Source organism: Aquarana catesbeiana, linkage group LG08 (assembly GCF_042186555.1).
Source record: "Aquarana catesbeiana isolate 2022-GZ linkage group LG08, ASM4218655v1, whole genome shotgun sequence".
Classification (NCBI taxonomy): Eukaryota; Metazoa; Chordata; class Amphibia; order Anura; family Ranidae; genus Aquarana; species Aquarana catesbeiana.
In genome coordinates, this window is record NC_133331.1 from 101,966,170 (window position 1) to 101,986,904 (window position 20,735).

At 43.0% G+C, this 20,735-nt stretch overlaps 1 protein-coding gene across 1 annotated transcript in view; it reads left to right on the forward strand.

Annotated features, from left to right (window-relative positions):
• TMEM52B (transmembrane protein 52B) overlaps window positions 1-20,735 on the forward strand; it is a 50,739-nt gene that overhangs the window by 17,919 nt on the left and 12,085 nt on the right. Inside the window, 1 exon segment of the mRNA XM_073597630.1 lies at window positions 4,258-4,322. Coding sequence (XP_073453731.1) covers window positions 4,258-4,322 — 65 coding nt within the window.

Here is a 20,735-nt window from a genome sequence, read left to right on the forward strand (position 1 = left end):
TGTCCACTCAAAATGTCCAAATTGGGCCCAATTAGCCATTTCTCTCTCCAGTGTCATGTGACTTGTTAGTGTTATGAGGCCTCAGGTGCGAATGGGGAGCAGGTGCGTTAAATTTGGTGTTATCGCTCTCACTCTCTCATACTGGTCACTGGAAGTTCAACATGGCACCTCATGGCAAAGAACTCTCTGAGGATCTGAAAAAAAAATGTTGCTCTACGGCTATAAGAAGATTGCCAACACCCTGAAACTGAGCTGCAGCACGGTGGCCAAGACCATACAGTGGTTTAACAGGACAGGTTCCACTCAGAACAGGCCTCGCCATGGTCGACCAAAGAAGTTGATTGCACGTGCACAACATCATATCCAGAGGTTGTTTTTGGGAAATAGATGTATGAGTGCTGCCAGCATTGCTGCAAAGGTTGAAGGGGTGGGGGGTCAGCCTGTCAGTGCTCAGACCATATGCCGCACACTGCATCAAATTGGACTGCTTGGCTCTCGTCCCAAAATGAAGATTATTCTAAAGATGATGCACAAGGAAGCCTGCAAACAGTTTGCTGAAGACAAGCAGACTAAGGACATGGATTACTGGAACCATGTCCTCTGGTGTGATGAGACCAAGATAAACGTATTTGTTTCCGATGGTGTTAAGCGTGTGGCGACAACCAGGTGAGGAGTACAATGACAAGTGTGTCTTGCCTACAGTCAAGCATGGTGGTCGGAGTGTCATGGTCTGGGGCTGCATGAGTGCTGCCAGCACTGGGGAGCTACAGTTCATTGAGGGAACCATGAATGCCAACATGTACCGTGACATACTAAAGCCGAGCATGATCTAGGCCGCAGGGCTGTATTCCAACATGATTTGTAAAAAATATATACTGCGCTGTGAAAAAATACAAAAGATAGCAGCCAGCACAGCTGTAGACAAATAAGCAATGTGTATATATGGAAAAGTGCAGCGCTAATTTATGTAAATAAACTTTTATAAAAAAGCTAATTTAGCAGAAAAAAACAATTCAAAACCAATACATTTCTTTGCACCTTATCTGAAATACAGAGAATATCACTGTGTAAATTTGAGAGACCACATCATTCACAAGTATGGAAAGCAATCACTCACAAATGTGGAACGCAATCCACATTACTCACAAGTGTGGAGAGCAATCATAATAAATAAATATTAAAGTCCAAAAGTGAAATGATGAAAAGTATATTCCGTAAAACTCCAAACAGGAAAGTGTAACCACCGATGTGACCCTTTAAATATTAAAGGATAGCCCGAAACACCGCCACCATTAGTTGGAAGGAGGCTTAAACACACCTCCAAGACGGCCACTGCCTTGCTAAAGAAGCTGAGGGTAAAGGTGATGGACTGGCCAAGCATGTCTCCATACCTAAACCCTATTGAGCATCTGTGGGGCATCATCAAATGGAAGGTGGAGGAGCGCATATTTTCTAGCTTTAAAATTTCTGCAGTTATTTTCCCAGGTCTGTACACCTGCTGCTGCTCCCATTATGAAGGGTTCAATTATTCCTCTTGAAGTTTCATTTTAGTTTATACTATAAAAGGAAAGGTGGGTGGCATAATTAGGGGCAGAACAGGGTAGGTGTTGGGTGTGGCGAGTGGTGGTGGAGTAATTCTTAAATTGTAAGTCCACCCTAAAACTAAAATCCCTGCATTTACAGACACCCACCATCTAAGACTAACTTATCTAGCCCTGTAAAGAAGAAATCAGTATACCTACCTTTTTACATACCAATCTGATCCGGTCTCTAGCAGCGAAGCTCTGCAGAGGACACAGCCGAGAAAGGCTGTGAAATGAATAGGTAGTGTTGTAACCCATAGAGTTACTATGGGGCTTCCGTTGTCGGAGGTGTCCTCTGCACCCGCCTCCACAGTGAAGCCGCGGCTGCCAGCTCAGCGTGGGATCGAGTCAGATCGGCTTCAAAAAAGGTATGTATACTGATTTCTTCTTTACAGGACTAGATAGGTTAGTATTAGATTGTGGGTGTCTGTAGATGCAGGGATTTTAGTGTTAGGGTGGACTTTTACTTTAAGGCCTGGCTAGTAGTTCAGGACTTGAAATTTTGAGCCATATACAGTATCTCACAAAAGTGAGTACATCCCTCACATTTTTGTAAATATTTTTTTATATCTTTTCATGTGACAACATTGAATAAATGACACTTTGCTGCAATGTAAAGTAGTGAGTGTACAGCTTGTATAACAGTGTAAATTTGCTGTCCACTCAAAATAACTCAACACACAGCAATTAATGTCTGAACCGCTGGAGTGAAAATGTCCAAATTGGGCCCAAAGTGTCAATATTTTGTGTGGCCACCATTATTTTCTAGCACTGCCTTAACCCTCTTGGGCATGGAGTTCACCAGAGCTTCACAGGTTGCCACTGGAGTTCTCTTCCACTCCTCCATGATGACATCACAGAGCTGGTGGATGTTAGAGACCTTGCATTCCCCCACCTTCCATTTGAGGATGCCTCACAGATACGCAATAGGGTTTAAGTCTGGAGACATGCTTGGCCAGTCCATCAACTTTACCCTCAGCTTCTTTAGCAAGGCAGTGGTCATCTTGGAGGTCTGTTTGGGGTCGTTATCATGTAGGAATACTGCCCTGCGGCACAGTCTCAGAAGGGAGAGGATCATGCTCTGCTTCAGCATGGCACAGTACATGTTGGCATTTATGGTTCCCTTAATGAACTGTAGCTCCGCAGTGGCGGCAGCACTCATGCAGCCCCAGACCATGACACTCCCACCTCCATGCTTGACTGTAGGCAAGACACACTTGCTTTTGTACTCCTCACTTAGTTGCCGCACACACGCTTGACACCATCTGAAGCAAATAAGTTTATCTTGGTCTCATCAGACCACAGGACATGGTTCCTGTAATCAATTTCCTTAGTCTGCTTGTCTTCAGAAAACCTTCCCTCTGGGATGACAGCCATGCAGACCAATTTGATGCAGTGTGCAGCGTATGGTCTAAGCACTGACAGGCTGACCCTCCCACCCCTTCAACCTCTGCAGCAATGCTGACAGTGCTCATACGTCTATTTCCCAAAGACAGCCTCTGGATATGATGCTGAGCACGTGCACTCAACTTCTTTGGTCGACCACGGCGAGACCTGTTCTGAGGGGAACCTGTCCAGTTAAACTGCTGTATGGTCTTGGCCACCATGCTGCAGCTCATTTGCCGGGTCTTGGCAATCTTCTTATAGCCTACGCCATCTTTATGTAGAGCAACAATTATTTTTTTCAGATCCTCAGAGAGTTCTTTGCCATGAAGTGCCATGTTGAACTTCCAGTGACCAGTATGAGAGAGAGAGAGAGATAACACCAAATTTAACACACCTGCTCCCCATTCACACCTGAGACCTTGTAATACTAACGAGTCACACTGGGGAGGGGAAATGGCTAATTGGGCCCAATTTGGACATTTTCACTCATGCCGTGTACACACAAGCGGACTTTTCGACCGGACTGGACCGTCGGACCGAGTCCGGCGGACAATTCGACTGTTTGGGCTTCATCGGACCTGCAGTGGACTTTTTCGGTCGAAAATCTGACGGACTTTAGATTTGGAACATGTTTCAAATCTTTACGTCGGAACTCCGCCGGACCCAGTTCCTATAGAAAAGTATGCTCGTCTGTATGCTAGTCCGACGGACAAAAAAATGGCGCTAGGGCAGCTATTGGCTACTGGCTATCAACTTCCTTATTTTAGTCCGGTCATACGTCATCACATACGAATCTGTTGGACTTTGGTGTGATCGTGTGTAGGCAAGTCCGTTCCTTGGGAAAGTCCATCGGAAGTCCGCCGAAGGCCTGTCGCATAGACCGTCGGACCAGTCCGGTCGAAAAGTCTGCTCGTGTGTACGCTGCATGAGGGGTGTACTCACTTTTGTTGCCAGCGGTTTAGACATTAATGGCTGTGTGTTGAGTTATTTTGAAGGGACAGCAAATTTAATATACAAGCTGTACACTCACTACTTTACATTGTAGCAAAGTGTCATTTCTTCAGTGTTGTCACATGAAAAGATATAATAAAATGTTTACAAAAATGTGAGGGGTGTACTCACTTTTGTGAGTTACTGTATATAGGTTAATTAAAAAAAAAGTTATGCTTGCTTTAGCATTCTTTTCAGTATAGCTCGTACTAAGAAATTAAACTGCATTATGATTTAACAGAACTAGAAAGAAAACATAAACTGACGGTATATTTCAAACATATGTTTTCTCACTCAGGTTCTATGTGGCACAGTAACATGAGAGGACAGATTGCATTGTCTGTGGTCACTGGACTCCATTTGGTAATGTTGAACACAGAATAATATTTGCACGGAGAACCTTTTAAGTATATAACCGGCAAATGCAAAAATATAATACATTTACACAATTGCAGCTTTTGGAACACATACATAATTACATAGCAAATGTTAATTTATGCCAGCAGTGAACCTTATATAATAATAACCTCTTCTAAGGGGAAATATGTAGCCTGCCACATCTGATTTCTGCTAGTTGCCTGGCTGCCATGTATATCCAATAGCTTCAGTACATTCTAAGTTATGGACCTAGAGCAAGTATGCAAATAGGACTTTACTCTTATGTCACTTGCTCCACCAGCAGGTCAGTGAGCCAGAAACTATTAATACCACAGGAAGACATGCAACTAGCATTTTCAGTGAGGGGGTCAGCAATAGCAACCCCCATATTTTTTGCAATAATGTGACAAGAGATGTAAAATATGGTTTAAAATGGAAACCTGCCGTAAAAAAAAAAACTATAGGGTGGCTGTCATTGGTGATCTCCTAGTGAAAATCCTAGTTGCTTACAGTTATTATTATCCCTCCAGCTTCTATACTTTCACCCTACGTTCACATCTCTGCGTGTGGCTGCAACCACCCGCAGTGAAAACGCACTGCTCTGCGGAAACGCTCAGAGCTGCCTTTCATTCTGAATGGCACCCCCACGTATGTAAAATCACAGTGCGTGTGCGGGAACCACAAAAATATTGCATGGTCAAAAAGACCATGCAATTTCCCTGTGGTGCGTTTTTGAAAAGGTGCATGCACCTTTTTTTTTTCTTTGCAGAAACGCAGGCACAGCAGCCCATTCATTTGAATGGACTGCCGTGCCATTCCAAATGCGGCATACACAAAACGCGGATATGTGAATCTAGGGTCAGAGTTGCTCTGGCTTTATTTGCTGCATGCTTGTTCTCACTTCATTGCATAAAGCTGAGTGAGAATGGTTACTACCATGCTAATATTATTATTATTATTATTAAACAGGATTTATATAGAGCCAATAGTTGCTCAGCACTTTACAAAATGATTGCAGACATTACAGTTAGAATATAGACACATAGCTAAGAATTTGAAGTGAGATCTCAATACCAGGGGTCTCTGAATGCTTTGAAGTTACTTTGTCACATGTGACACAAAAACTGAGCTGTACATCAGATTAAAACAATGTAGAAATTGCCTTTACCTATCAAATTCATGTTGCCATTGCTAGATATTAATACCAAACATCAGCAGCATTGCCACCTAATATTTAAAACGTCAACTCCCGGTAAAGCAAAAATCCTCCCTTACAATGGGCTGCCACCGCACACTGCAAGGGTTAAATGCTTGTTTAGGTCTAGGGTACCAGTAAAAGCACTTACCTGATCCCTCATGCCCACAGACTACCTTTACACTGCTAGACTGAACCTACATCCTCTTCTCCTCTACTATCTGGTGATTGCAGGTCCACTGATATCATCAAGTACAAGGCAGAGGCCATAGCCCTGCATTGGATATGGTGACACCAAGGGACAGTCCACTGCTGGAGGAGTAGGGATCTAGTAAGCAAGAGGTAGAGGCAAGCACCAGCTGCTGTAGGTAAAATCAGTATTTCCAGTACCTTACCTTGACAAGCATTTATGCATTGCAGCGTGGGCGCAGCCCCAATACAAGGAAGGATTTTTTTCCCCCTGAGATACGCTTTAAATTTCCTACTCAAAAGATACTATACTTAAAGAGGAAGTAAACCCTGATGGGTTTTACTTCCTCTTTGCTTCCCTGCAAATGTAAAGCATAATGGGCTACTATGCATCGCATAGTAGCCCATTATGTGTCATTTACCTGACACAGAAGCCTGTGATGTCCGCAATGTCCCCGCTGGCTGGAAGTGTCCATCTTAGCCCCTCTTCCTCCTGGGGCTGAGAACTCCGGCTCTGTGACTGGCTGGAGTCGCGTGACGTCACTGCCACGCACGCGAGACCCGCCAGTCACGGCATGACCGCCAGCTAGAAACGGCACAGCATGCCCTTTCTAAAGTGCGCATGCGCCCAATACATTGGCACATGTGCAGAACAACTCATCGTACAGGGAATTGTAAATATCTCCTAAACCGTGTAGGTTTAAGAGATATTACCAGGACCTACAGGTAAGCCTTAATCTAGTCTTACCTGTAGGTGAAAGTGGTTGTAAAGGATTTACAACCACTTTAAAGCGTTGTTCCGCCTGGGGAAAAAAAATTAAAAGTCAGCAGCTACAAATACTGCAGCTGCTAACTTTTAATATATGGACACTTAGCTGTCTAGGAAACCCGAGATGGAGGAACTCCAGCCGATTTTCGGATCAGCTGTCAGGTGCCATTCCTTGTAAGGGAGATCGGCAGTGAAGCCTTTTGGCTTTGCAGCCAGTTCCCTACTGCGCGAAGCATGCTGTGCTTTCTAACTGGCCCAGCGGTGGAGGAAGGAGGAGAAGGGGCAAACCTCCGAAGAACGGCGCCGTGGTGCTGTCTCCTAAAAGTGGGGAAGGGTACCTGTCAAAAACAGGTACCCGTTCCCCCCTCCCCCCTGAAAGGTGGCAAATGTGGCACCTGAGGGGGGTAGGAAGCAGATAAGCAAGAGGTTCCACTTTAGGGTGGAACTCCACTTTAAGAGTTTGGCACTTACCTCGCTGTATACTTGGAGGAATAGTGCCTGAAGCTTCTGCAAAGATTTGATGCTTCTGTAGCCCCCATACCTGCTATCTGCTTCTCTGATTTTGTGCTTGCATTTTAGAGAGGGATGATGTCACTGCTGACTCAGGATTACTTTGCAGACAGAGCTTTAGTGGGCATAGCAGAGCAAACAATTAATAAGAGAACCAGAATCTTCACTAAGTGGAAGGCTGAGTTCACACATATGCGATGTGGGAACCAGTGCGATTCCTGTGTGGGTTCCCGCATCGCATGTCACTCGCAGGCAGTTCACACTGCCCTCTGCGAACCGCTGTGGGTGTGAATAGAAAGTTAAAGACGCCCCAGATTGCAGTGCCAACTGTCAAATGGTACAGGAATCAGTTGCATGGGTGTGAACACCCATGCAATCCAATTCCAATGCGGACCAAAAAAAGGGTACTGCACTATTTTGGTGCTAATGTGATGCGATTTCAGACATAGAGTTATTACAAGTCATACTATCACAAAGTCGGATCAAAGTAGTATCCTGTTCATTCAAGTCGGATGGATGTAGGACCAATGTAAGACTGATGTCGCAGAGCAAAGTACTACTACTGTTGTGTAGTATCAGTGTGAATCCAGCCTTTTTACTGCTGCTGTAATCACCGGATTATCATGTCGGATTTCACAAGTTAGGACGAGGATTCGACTTTGATCTGATTTCAATGATGTTGAATGGGCTGAAAACGGATCAAAGTCAGACCAAAATAGTGCAGAAACCTTTTCTAAAGTCAGACCGACTTGAGTCAGACCAGTTAAGATGGCTCTCATAGGGAATCATTGATTTACACATGTCATGCGACATGTGCTCCCAAAGTCAGAGCGTATGTTGCACCAGTGTGAACCAGGTCTTAAACATTAGCCATAAGTATTTTGATGCACTTCAGTATGGAAATAACACAAGCTTTATACAATAAAAGACTAATAATAGTACATACATTCAATGTACACACAGTTAATATCAGCAAAGGGCCCAACAAGAGTCCCCGTGGAATTGTACCCATATACCCGGTAATATATAGTCATTAATAAAGATACCTCCAGATGAATGTTGCAGTATAGTCCCATTGCAGGGGCCCCAGAGGATGATTATCATGCTGCATCTGCCTTGCCAATGGAGACCTGAAGACAAGATGGGGGGAACCTCCAGCCATTGTTCAACCAGCCTGAAATGTATCTTCTTGCTAGCAGAAACTGTAGAACTCAGAGTCAGCCTGTACATCTTAGTCCCTAGTGGATTTTCATCTGCCATGCAACTGGACGTCTAACTACAAAAGTGGCCATCGGATGCCTAACCTGGCTCCAGCCTATGCTGGTTTTTGAGCTCTGAACTAAAACTAGCTATAGAATCCCAGACCAGAAGGGATTGGGTTAACTAAAATAGCAGGAGCTGTATATAAATTCTATTGCCATTGACAGGTTTACCAACTAAAATACAGCAAGATGACAACTACACACGTACACCGTGGGCTCCATTCACAGAACCAGATTGCATGCAGTATGTACAGTAGGTTTTTCATAATAGAAGGAAATATGGGATATTAAAACACAACACAGCTACAAAATTTTATTGAAAACGTTAATTTAAAAATTTACAAATCATCATAATACAGTGTCCATATGATTATGGAGAAATGACAGTAACTCCAGCTCTACATGTTTCGTCATGCAATGGCTTCTTCCGGAGTCTTTTTTTTTATATTGAGTCTTTTCAGGAGTGAATCCAAAATGAAAGTTGTAGGTTGCCCTGATTTCATTTTGTTTTTATGCATGGTCAAAAGCAATTGGACAAGTATTGAAATTGCCTAAAAAATGCATGTGTGCGGCCAGCATAATTTTCTTTGCATGAATAACAAAATATTTACTAACTTTCAGGACAAAGATTATACTGCCGCCTACAGGAGGGTGAGATATTTACTGACAAAAAATTGTAGGCCAGCTTAGGATAACCCCTCCTACAACCAGCATGCCTTAGTGTTTTACCATTTTCCTTAGGACAATAGATGCATTTTCTTCAGTCCTGTTGGGAAAAGTCCAATGTACTAAAATGCTAGCATTTTTTCTTCATTTTTTTTAGTTTTTCCGTTCAATCAGGATTCCTACATTACTGCTTGCTAGAGCTGGTCTCTATGACTGCAGCTATCTGGAGCAGACTATCCTTAGCCTGGCTTTTGTAGTATATCTGAAGATTCACTATGTTAGAATGCCAAATGTGCTAATAAGCATCAGGAGCTACCTCATTTGGATTGTTGGGCTCCTGTGAATGCTTGCTTCCTGACAGTTCTTTATTTATATATATTATATATATATATATATATATATATATATATATATATATATATATATATATATATATATATATATATATATATATATATATATATATATATATATTTATATATATTTATATATATTCCCTTTTTATTATTATAAATTATTTAACTGAAACAAAGCCAATACACATATCTTATTATCGACTACAAATTCTGATTCCCCCCTCCTTCCCCAGAAAAAAAAAACAAAACAAAAAACAACAAAAAAAAAAACATCCCGATCTATCTCCCTCTTAACCCTCTTCCCTCCTACTAGACCTCTGCTCTCCTACAGGACCACCCCCCCCCCCCTACAGATCTATTACATAGTTTTACATAGAGTCATATCTCTTGTCCTTCTCTTGGGTACAACCATCTTCATAATTCATAATTCTCTTCCATTCACTATTAATTATTAATCCCCTCAGGCACCAAATATAGTCATGTAGTCTCTAGACTTTTTAAACTTTAACCAGTTTCCCCATAAGGTATCATATACCTCTAGGGAATCTTCTGCAGTATGTATTGTTTGTTCAACCTTTACTACCCATTCCCTCATAGTCAGGGCTTCTGGTGTTCGCCATAGTCTCGGTATCAAACTTTTGGCTGCATTTAGCAGATGTGGTACTAGGGTGTTCTTATACCGGGTAGTTGTTTTTTCCATGCCACGGAACAAGCATCTCCATGGCTCTGTTTGGGTATGTTCTCCTGTGATTTAATAGATTACCCTAATAACATCCTCCCAATAAAGCTGTATCCTTATACATTCCCACCACAAATGCAGGAAGGTCCCCTGAGTGTCGCACTCCCTCCAACATGTTGGGTAACATCCACTCCCAACCTCCGCGTCCTCTGTGGAGTCACATACAGCCTAGCAAATAGCTTGTACAACATCTGTTGTCTTAGCATCAGATGACGAAAAACAAGCTAATCTTAAAGCGGGGTTCCACCCAAATTTTGAACAATATTTGTATGTATTCTCTTCCTTGCCTAGATGCTGACATGCCGTTTTAAAAAAATTAAATCGCCGTAATTACCTTTTATTTTTCTATTCTTCTTTGCACTTCCTGGTTCTCCTCCCGTGGGAGTTGGCGTGTTTCTAGCCTCTCCCAGACTCCGCACAGTCTCCTAGGAGCTAGTCTCAGGCTTCCCAGGATGCCACTGAGCATGTGCGGGAACGAGCGGTGAATGCTGGGAGCACAGCATTCACCGCATCCAGGAAATAAATGCTTGTGGGCTTCAAATGCCCACAATGAAGATGGAAACCGCCTGCAGTGAATAATATAAGTTATTCTTTCCGACTAAATCTGACACAGGCGGACATATTACACACAATATGTGAGTATGTAATGCTGAGAAGAAAAGTTTGTGAATGAACTAAAAAAAAAAAAAAAACGATAGATAGGTGGACCCCCGCTTTAAGACCTTCCTCCTATTTTCTTCATCTCAAATGGCTCCTATTTCCTCCTCCAATTTCCCAAAATATGGTGGATATATGGGTTCTGCTTCTCTTACCAATATTTTATAGATTTTGGATATACTTTGCTTTAAGCACAGTGGGCAGCTGATCAATTTTTCTATTAATCTCATGTTGCCTTTTCCTCGCAATGGCTGCTGTAGGGATTGTGTAAAGTGCAGTATTTGTGTATACCTCCATCTATCTAGTGGCATGCTTCCCCATTTTTGGGTTATTTCAATATATGTGCAAATTCGATTCCCTTTGATCACATCCTGTAACTATCACTTCTTTTTTGCCCATCTAGTGAAATATAAATAATCCTCTTTCCCTGGCTTTATTTGAAATTGAAAATAAAATTATTTGTATTTATTAGTCAAATTAAAGGTACATGGTATTTCCAATGATATAGTCTACAAAGACTATCCATATTCTAAAAGTGTTTCTAGTCAGTGGGTTTTATGCTATTAGCTAATTCTTTGTGTCATCGTGGTATCCATACCATCTTACCTAAATGCACTTTGCTTTGTGTCAACTCTATATCTACCCAACTTTTACCTTCCTTATTGTGCGTCCAGTCGGCTATCTGGGAAAAATGATTGCCTGATAATATTTCTTGAAGTCTGGTGCTCCTAACCCCCTTGCCTGTTTTCCCTTTGCCAACACAGCATAGGAGATCCTAGGGCATTTATGTACCCATTTATATTTTAGCACCATTGATCTTAATTTCCTAAAATATTATTAAGGTAATCTGATTGGAATCATTTGAAAGATATATGTTAATTTTGGTAGGATATTCATGTTTAATACATTTATTCTCCCTAACCAAGAAAGGGGTTTATGTCTCAGGAGATTCAGCTGTTCCTTAATCTTATTGAGGATTGGAATATAATTGGCCTTATACAAGGTCGCTAAAGATGCGGTTAATTTTACACCAAGATATCCCAGTTCCTCTCTGCACCATACAAAGGGGAATTTAGGTTGTATTGCCTGCTGATCTTTATTAGAGGTTGTTTGATTGAAGATCTCTGATTTAGGTGTATTAATTTTAAAATTTGAGAATTTCCCATACTGGTCCAGTTCCTTTAACACACTTGGTATTGTTATCCTGGGATTGGAGATATAGAATAACACATCATCTGCATATGCAGCCACTTTATACTCCCTACCTCCTATTCTCACCCATCTAATGTCTGTATTTTTACGGATCGCGTCCAGCAAAGGTTTCAATGCTATCATGAACAGCATTGGGGAAATTGGACACCCCTGCCCGGTGCCATTAAATAGTTTGATAGAGGGGGACAGACTTCCTTTTACTTTAATTTTAGCTGTTGGATGGTGGAAGAATGCTGAAATCCTTTGCATCATCTTATCTCCAATACCCAATGACTTAAGGCAACTGTCTTTCCCTTCCCGACCTGTCACAAATCCTACCTGATCATTATGGATCCATCTTAGCAGTAATGATTTTAACCTTTCTGCGATTATTTTAGCAAAGATCTTTATATCTGTATTTAACAATGATATCGGTCTGTAGCTTGCGGGGGCCGCAGGATCTTTTCCTTCCTTCAGAATAAGAGTTATATAGGCCAATAGTGACTCCCCCCATAGATTCTCCCCCTCTCCAAGCACATTCAGGTAGTCACATAGTTGGGGGACCAGGAGTTTTTGGAACCTTTTATAATACAAAATGGAATACCCATCAGGTCCCGGGCTCATCCCCAGGGCAATATTCTTTATTGATTTTATCACCTCCCCCTGTGTAATCAGGCCCTCTAATTGATCTAACTCGTCCTTGGGTACCATTGGAAGGTCTAGTCCCTGAAGGTACTCCTGTATTGCAAAGTTCTCCTCCCTTAGCTATTTCAGGAGATGAGTGCACTATTTCTCCTTTATCGTTTTAAAATTTTGGGATAAAGGCTGCGTTTTTTTTTCCCTTACTGCTCTCGCCAACCATTTCCCCGGTTTATTTCCCCCATTGGTACCTCTCCTTCATAACTATATGAAATGCGCGTTCTTTCTCTTGTTCCAGTAGTGCTGCTAGCTCCCCTTTTTTTTCAATTAACTCTCGCTTCTCTGGGATACTTTTAGGCTTAGTCTGTTGATCCAACTCCTGAATCTCTCTATAAAGGGTATTCATCTTCTTCTGTGTTTTTTTTTTTTTTCTTTTTTTGAGCTCCTATACCTATTAATATCCCCCTTATATAGGCGTTATGTCAGGGGTAGGCAACCTCGGCTCTCCAGCTGTGGTGAAACTACAAGTCCCATGAGACATTGCAAGACCCTGACATTCACAGGTATGACTCCTAAAGGCAGAAGCATGATGGGATTTGAAGTTTCAAAACAGCTGGAGTGCCAGGGTTGCCTACCCCTGCTTTATGTTATTCCAACAGAGTGGACCGTGAGGTTTCTGGTGTATCATTAATGGAGAAAAACCCTACCAGCTCCTGTTCCATCTTCTTAATTACTGTAGGGTCCTGAATAAGAGAGTCATTCAATTTCCAAGTCATTCCCCCTCGGTTTCCTGTCAGTATTTCTAACTGAATCACTACTGGGGCATGATCGGAGATAGTAATTGTTTTGATGACTGCATTTTAAGAGAGACTATTAATTGATGTTCTATTAATACGTAGTCAATCCATGAGTATGACCCATGAACAGCAAAATTATAAGTATAGTCTCGGGCCTCTGGGTGTCTGATCCTCCAGGCGTCCACTAGCTGATGTTCTATTAATAATTTTTTTGTTTCTTTCTGCCTTTGGGCTGTAAAGCGGGTAGAACCCCCCAGTGGTATCTATCCGCAAGTCTATACACATGTTAAGGTCTCCTAATACAATAAGTTTCCCTTCTTTAAATTCCGTCAACCTTCTCAAGATTTTCTTCAAGAACTTGGTTCCCTATTGGGGGAATAAATATTTGCAAAGATACATTCCATATTAAACAGTCTCTCCTTAATAAATATAAACCTTTCCTCAGGATCTGCCAGCTGCGCCTTTAGAACAAACACCGTACTTCTATCAAATCCAATAGCTACTCCCAGTGAGCGACTCGAAGTTGAGTCTCCGTAAAACCACATGGGGAACAAATGAGAAGACAGTCTATGTCCCGAAGCATGAGCTTTATGTGTCTCCTGCAGGCAAACCACATTTGCCCTATATTGGTGCAGTTCTTTATTTACCTTGTACCTTTTACAAGAGGTGTTTAGGCCTCTTACATTATAAGTCACTAAATCTATTGAAGCCATAGTTGATCAAAGGGAGCAACTATCACATCTTTCTGGAGAAGCGACGCTTGAGAGGGGATATGGTTTCAATTTACAAATACAATACTGGTGACCTCACAATAGGGAAAAAAACATTTTCGTGGAAGGGTGTTCAATAAGACACGTGGCCACTCACTAAAATTAAAAGAAAAGAGGTTTAACCTTAAACTGCGTAGAGGGTTCTTTACGGCAAGGATGTAGAATTCCCTTCCACAGGTGGTGGTTTCAGTGAGGGGCATCGATAGTTTCAGAAAACTGTTAGATAAGCACCTGAACGATTGCAACATAGAGGGTTATACAATGTAATACTGACATATAATCACACACATAGGTTGAACATGTCTTTTTTCAACGTCACCTACTATGTAACTATCCTTTCTCTCACAAAAGGTCCTGGAAGGATAGGAGGCAGAGAAAGAACCCCCCCCAGCAACAACAACAACCACCCCTCCCCCCCCCCCTCCAGGGAGGTTATCCCCATGGAGGGCTGAACAAGTATCCATATCTTGTTCAATGTACGGATATGGCCGCACCTATCCTGGTGTCGGCTCTTGTCCATACATCCAAAGGGGTGACCACTCTTGACACTCCCGACCCGCTGAATTTCCAAGCCCCAGTTCCCTCCCCCCTCTCCCGTTGCCTTATTTTCTTCCCCCTTTTACTCTTTGACTTTCAGGGCTCTAGGTCCCCTCCCAAGCTTTAAATGTCTCTCAGAGTCAATGGGTCCTCATCCCACTTTCCCAGCTGTAAAAAAAAAAAAGGTTGGTTAGTCAAGGGAAGGGCGATCTCACTGAATATGCCTCAAGGATGGAATTATCTCTCTACCTACTACGTGTCTTACTTCCCCTTCCCTCCTCCCCCCCTTCCCTAATTCCGAGACCATCGCCTGTTGCTTAGAACTGTTGATGTTCTCCTCCCAGCCTGGCAGAGATGGGGGCGGGGTAAAGGATCTTATTTTCATGCAAAAGTCCCTCAGATCTTCTGAGAATCTCAGTATTGCGGTGCAGATTCCTTTTTCCCCTTGAGACAGGCTGGAAAGCCCCAACGAGATGGTACATTGGATGGTCGCATTTGTTCTGTCAGTGGTTTAAGGAGTCTTCTTCTTGTCAATGTCTCCACCGACAGATCCGCAAAGATCTGAAGATTTGTCCCTTCATAAGAGATTCCTCCCGAGCTTCATGCTTTTTCTGTTACCATTGTTTTCTCCTCCGCATAATGGAACCTCACTATTACATCTCTTGGGGTGTCAGCAACTTGGCTTCGATACCCTGTCAGCCTATGTACTCTGTCGATTTTTAATATTTCTGAGATCTCTTTTCTCAGCATGAGATTGAATAGGCCGAGCATCACTCCTGGTAACTCTTCTTCCTTATACTTCTCTGGTAAGCCTCTTACACGTAAATTTTTGTGTTAAGTTTGGTTTTCTTGATCCTCGATTTTATATGAGAGGGTTCTATTGGCTCTCTGCAGGGACTTCATCTGCTCACGATATCTGAGCGAACTGCTGCAATATCCGTTTTCAATGATGTTTCAATTTTAGCCAACATATCCGCCAAGATTTCTTTAATTTGCAGCATACCCGTCTGGGTTTCCCCTGATCTTACTTCCTTCTCCATTAATATGTCTGGGCCCCCTTTACTTTTTTGCTCCCCGCTTTGCACTCTAAAGCCTACCGAAAGGTTACCCCCAGTACTTATTGGCCAAGTTGATGCCAGGTCGTTGGACTTACCGACTGCTCCTTGCCTGGGGCTACCAAAACCCTCTTCGGGTATGCTTGTCTCTGCTGATAGATAGCGCTGAATTCCCCCCCTGCTTTGTTTGCTTTGCCTCTCATTTTTACTGGGTGTATAAGTAAGTAGGTAGCTAGGTATACGAAAAGAATATGTTTCGTAAGTAGTTTGCTGGAGGGCCAAGGTGGAGACAGATCTTTTCCACTCAGAGATTCCCCTTATGTGCAGATATTTACAGAGTCCCTCTATGTAATCAAGCTTACTATACAGTCCTGGTCTCTCCATTTTCAATACTGAGCCGAGGGCCCACTGTGTGTAAGACAGGAACAGCTCCCCTTTAGGGTTCCGGTGTCTGCCTGGGGGAGAAAGTCTCCTAATTCAGGCCAGCTGACAGATATTTAGGGGGTGGCCCACAAGTGTACACAGCCGGCAACCCACTGTGTGAAGCACAGTAGCTGGTCCCCCCAAAGCTCCAGTGCCCACGTGGGATCAAAGGTCCCCCAGTCCAGGATAGCTAATAGGTATTAGGGGAGTGGGTGGCCCACAGGTGTACACAGCCGACAGCCCACTGTGTGTGAGACAGGGGCCAGACCTTCTAAGGTTCCCAAATCAGCCTGAGAGTGAGAGTCTCCCAATTCAGGTACGCTGACAGGTGTTTAGGGGGATAGATGGCCCACAAATATACACAGCCCGTCACCCACTGTGTATAAAACCGGAGCTAGTCCCTTTAAAGTTCCTCTGTCTGCCTGGGAGCAAGGATCTCTCAATTCAAGTCAGCTAACAGGTATTCAGGGAAGTGGGGTGGCCCACAGATATTCACCGGGCAATCAATAGTTCAGGTAGTTCAGATAGATATACATATGGCAATCCATAGTCTACAGTTTATAGCTACCAACCTCCAGAACACTTTCTCCTCCTCATTAAATGGCTGGAGATTCTCCTACTTCTCTGGGCTCCATAAGTACAGTCATGATAGCAGTGTGTGCCCAAGGCTGAAGCTGAAGCTGGGGTTTGGGGACAGTTGGATTCCATGGAGCAGCCGCTCCTCTCTGCTGCGGTCCCTTTAATCTATTTGTCCGAGGTCCCAGTAGGCATACAGGTCTATTGCTGAGGATTTCAGGCAGAGACAATACCCGCCAAGGAATCGGTGGAGCTGGTCAGGAGCGAGAGCAGGGTCCGTGATCTAAAGACCGGCAGCCTTCCAGCGTGGCGGCTCATTCTTGGCATCAGGCAGCGGCGGAGGGTCGGGTGGAAGCTAATCCGTCCAGCGTGAGCGTGATCGTCATCACGTGTCAATTCTCACCCCTCCTCCGTAAGCCCACCTGCTTCCTACCAGTCCTCAGCTTCTTCAGGAGACTTAACAGGTACTGCATATATGATCACCACTATAAATTGAAAACAGTATATTTAGACAAACAAATAGTTGATATCAAACAAAACACAATATTGTTAATACATTAGAAATCCTAAGAGAACTAACATACTGTATCTCATATATACATAAGCTTGTAAACCAACCCAGAGTTTCCCTTACCTGAAAAATTACGAAAATCTTAAAATCAATGAAATTGGGCTCCAAAATCAAGAGGGCATATAGAGAGAGAAATTTTGTAATTCATGTTTTCAAATAAAATGTTGATATATTTTATATCTGTGTTGTGTTTTGGCACCTTTAAAATCCCACATCTCCTTCCATTATCAAAATTCTATTAACTAAGGGATGTGGTGCCGATAGCTTTCTGACATCCAGCAACCCATTGACATGTACAGTAGGTGTCCAGACACATTTTCCTAAATACTGCTCGTGTCCTCCTAAAATTGTCAATTAACTATAACGTTCTCTGGTACATACTCGGTAAATACCGCATGAACGGGCGTTAAACTCAATTCACAGAAGGAAATAAATAATTAAATGCATGCGGTAATTAAGTAGTGATTGAGGCATGCAATATTTATGGAATGTGTACTCACTGTTAAAGCGGCGTTCTGCCATTCAAGGTAAGGAAAACTGGCAGTAAAGCCTTTCGGCTTCACAGCCGGGTCCCTACTGCTCATGTGCGAAGCGATTTCTGAATGGCCCAGCAGTGGGACAAGGAGGAGGGGGGCCGAACTTCTGAGTTCTCTGAAGTGGGCATGGGCACCTGTCAAAAACAGGTACCCGCTCCCCCCTTCCCCTGAAAGGTGCCAAATGTGGCACTGGAGGGGGGGAGGCAGATAAGTGGAACTTCCACTTTTGGGTGGAACTCTGCTTTAAGGAACGGGCAGCCGCCGGCATCCTTAACAACCAGTAACTCTCATGGTTGTTAAGGAGCGGGCGGCAACCGAGTCCTTAACAACCGATAAGTCATCAGCTGTCAGTAGGTTTCCGCGCTGACAGCTGAATGTAACAAAAGGCTTTACCTGCATTAAAAAAGTCAAGGAAAAAATTCCCTTCAGGTCTGGTATGGATTTGGAGGGCAAAATAAAAATGGCATGGGGTTCCCCCTAAAATCTTTACCGGGCCCTTATCTGAGCATGCAGCCCGGCAGATCAGCAAAGGGGGGGGGTGAACGAGCACCCCCCCATCTGAACCATATCAGGCCCCTTGTGACATCAACGACCCAGCATGCCCTGGTCATAATGTCACAAAGTGCGGGGACATCAACAGATGAAGTTTATTTAGCAGTGGGAGGAGGCGGAGCTGTCATAGGGTGGGAGCCTTTATCGGGAGTGGGTCAGCGGGCATCGTGATGGATGTTGGATAATTTTTTTAATAAAGGACTTTTCAAAAACTGCCTCCTGTGTTTATTTACACTATACTTTTTCCTAGATGAATGAGTAGGAGTACCCCCTATTCACATGGGGGGGCAGGATCTGCCCCCTCTCTCTCTCTCTCTCTCTCTCTCTCTCCTTCCTTCTTTCCTCTGGTGTGTGTAACCCAGCTAGCAGGAACGGGAAGTACCTATCTATAACCATCAACTCTGTTGAAATTAACAAACAACTATTTACAAATACAGAAAATAGAGGGCAGCAGATTCCTACATTAAATTACATAAATAACATACAAAATAACAAAATAACATACAAAATGTAGGTTTACATGAACACTACATTGTAGTCTAGTATGTAATCATTTGCTGTGTTTCTTTTTGTTGTGTATTGTTACTCTACCAGTTATTGTGTATTATTCAAAGATTGTGGTGTCCATTTATGAAGCAGTGGAAAATATCCACTGCTCAGTTCTCCGGCATTCACAGAGGAGATTGTTCTCCTTTGAGTGCCTGTATATGAAGCGGTGTAGATCGCTTCTCCTTTTGTTAAGTGAATCCATCTACAAACGCTTCAAACAGTGGAGAACGCCTCCCGCTTCTGGCATCTCGGGGGACATAGCGAGATTACAGTACCAAAAGTTCACCGAAACACAGAGATGTCCGTTTGTTAAGCAGCGGTAAATTATCACTGCTCAGTACATGGACATTAGAACAAAAGGGTGAACCGCTCCACGTCGTGTACTGAAGAAAACGCCCTCCTCAAAGGGAAAGCCAGGAGCAGGCTCAGCACGAGCAATACTGAAGAAATAGATTCTGGACAGCCGCACTCCGATAAAAGCCTTTATTGTAATGAATAGTCAACGTTCATGTGACAACAGAAGCATGACAAACAACTGACGCGTTTCACAACATCATTGTTACTTAGTCATAGCTAACATGGACATTCCCAGAGGAGACCGCCCACCTTAGTTAATAAAATAATTAGTCCCCCTACAATATATATATATATATATATATATATATATATATATATATATATGACAGAGGGACATGGTTACTATCTTGGGGGTCTGTTCGAGGAAGAATGAGGAAGAAGGAAGTCAGTAATCTTCCTTCTTCCCCCAGGATTCTGTCTTCACTTCCTGATTCACCACCTCTTCTGGTGAATAGGGGAGGGTGAATCCTGATAAAGATCGCCAGTGAACTCCTGAGATCGCACACCTTCGTAAACTGTCTGTTTCTGTGACAGTCAATGACAGATTATCTGTGTGTGATGATCAGCGGAAAACATGTTACATAGTTACATAGTAGGTGAGGTTGAAAAAAGACACAAGTCCATCAAGTCCAACCTATGTGTGTGATTATGTGTCAGTATTACATTATATATCCCTGTATGTTGCGGTCATTCAGGTGATTATCTAATAGTTTCTTGAAGCTATCAATGCTCCCCGCTGAGACCACCGCCTGTGGAAGGGAATTCCACATCCTTGCCGCTCTTACAGTAAAGAACCCTCTACGTAGTTTAAGGTTAAACCTCTTTTCTTCTAATTGTAATGAGTGGCCACGAGTCTTATTAAACTCTCTTCTGTGAAAAAGTTTTAACCCTATTGTGGGGTCACCAGTACAGTATTTGTAAATTGAAATCATATCCCCTCTCAAGCGTCTCTTCTCCATAGAGAATAAGTTCAGTGCTTGCAACCTTTCCTCATAACTAAGATCCTCCAGACCCTTTATTATCTTTGTTGCCCTTCTTTGTACTCGCTCCATTTCCAGTACATCCTTCCTGAGGACTGGTGCCCAGAACTGGACAGCATACTCCAGGTGCGGCCAGACCAGAGCCTTGTAGAGTGGGAGAATTATCGTTTTATCTCTTACATTGATCCCCTTTTAATGCATGCCAATATTCTGTTTGCTTTATTAGCAGCAGCTTGGCATTGCATGCCATTGCTGAGCCTATCATCTACTAGGACCCCCAGGTCCTTTTCCATCCTAGATTCCCCCAGAGGTTCTCTCCCCAGTGTATAGATTGCATTCATATTTTTGCCACCCAAATGCATTATTTTACATTTTTCTACATTGAACCTCATTTGCCATGTAGTCGCCCACCCCATTAATTTGTTCAGGTCTTTTTGCAAGGTTTCCACATCCTGCGGAGAAGTTATTGCCCTGCTTAGCTTAGTATCATCTGCAAATACAGAGATTGAACTGTTTATCCCA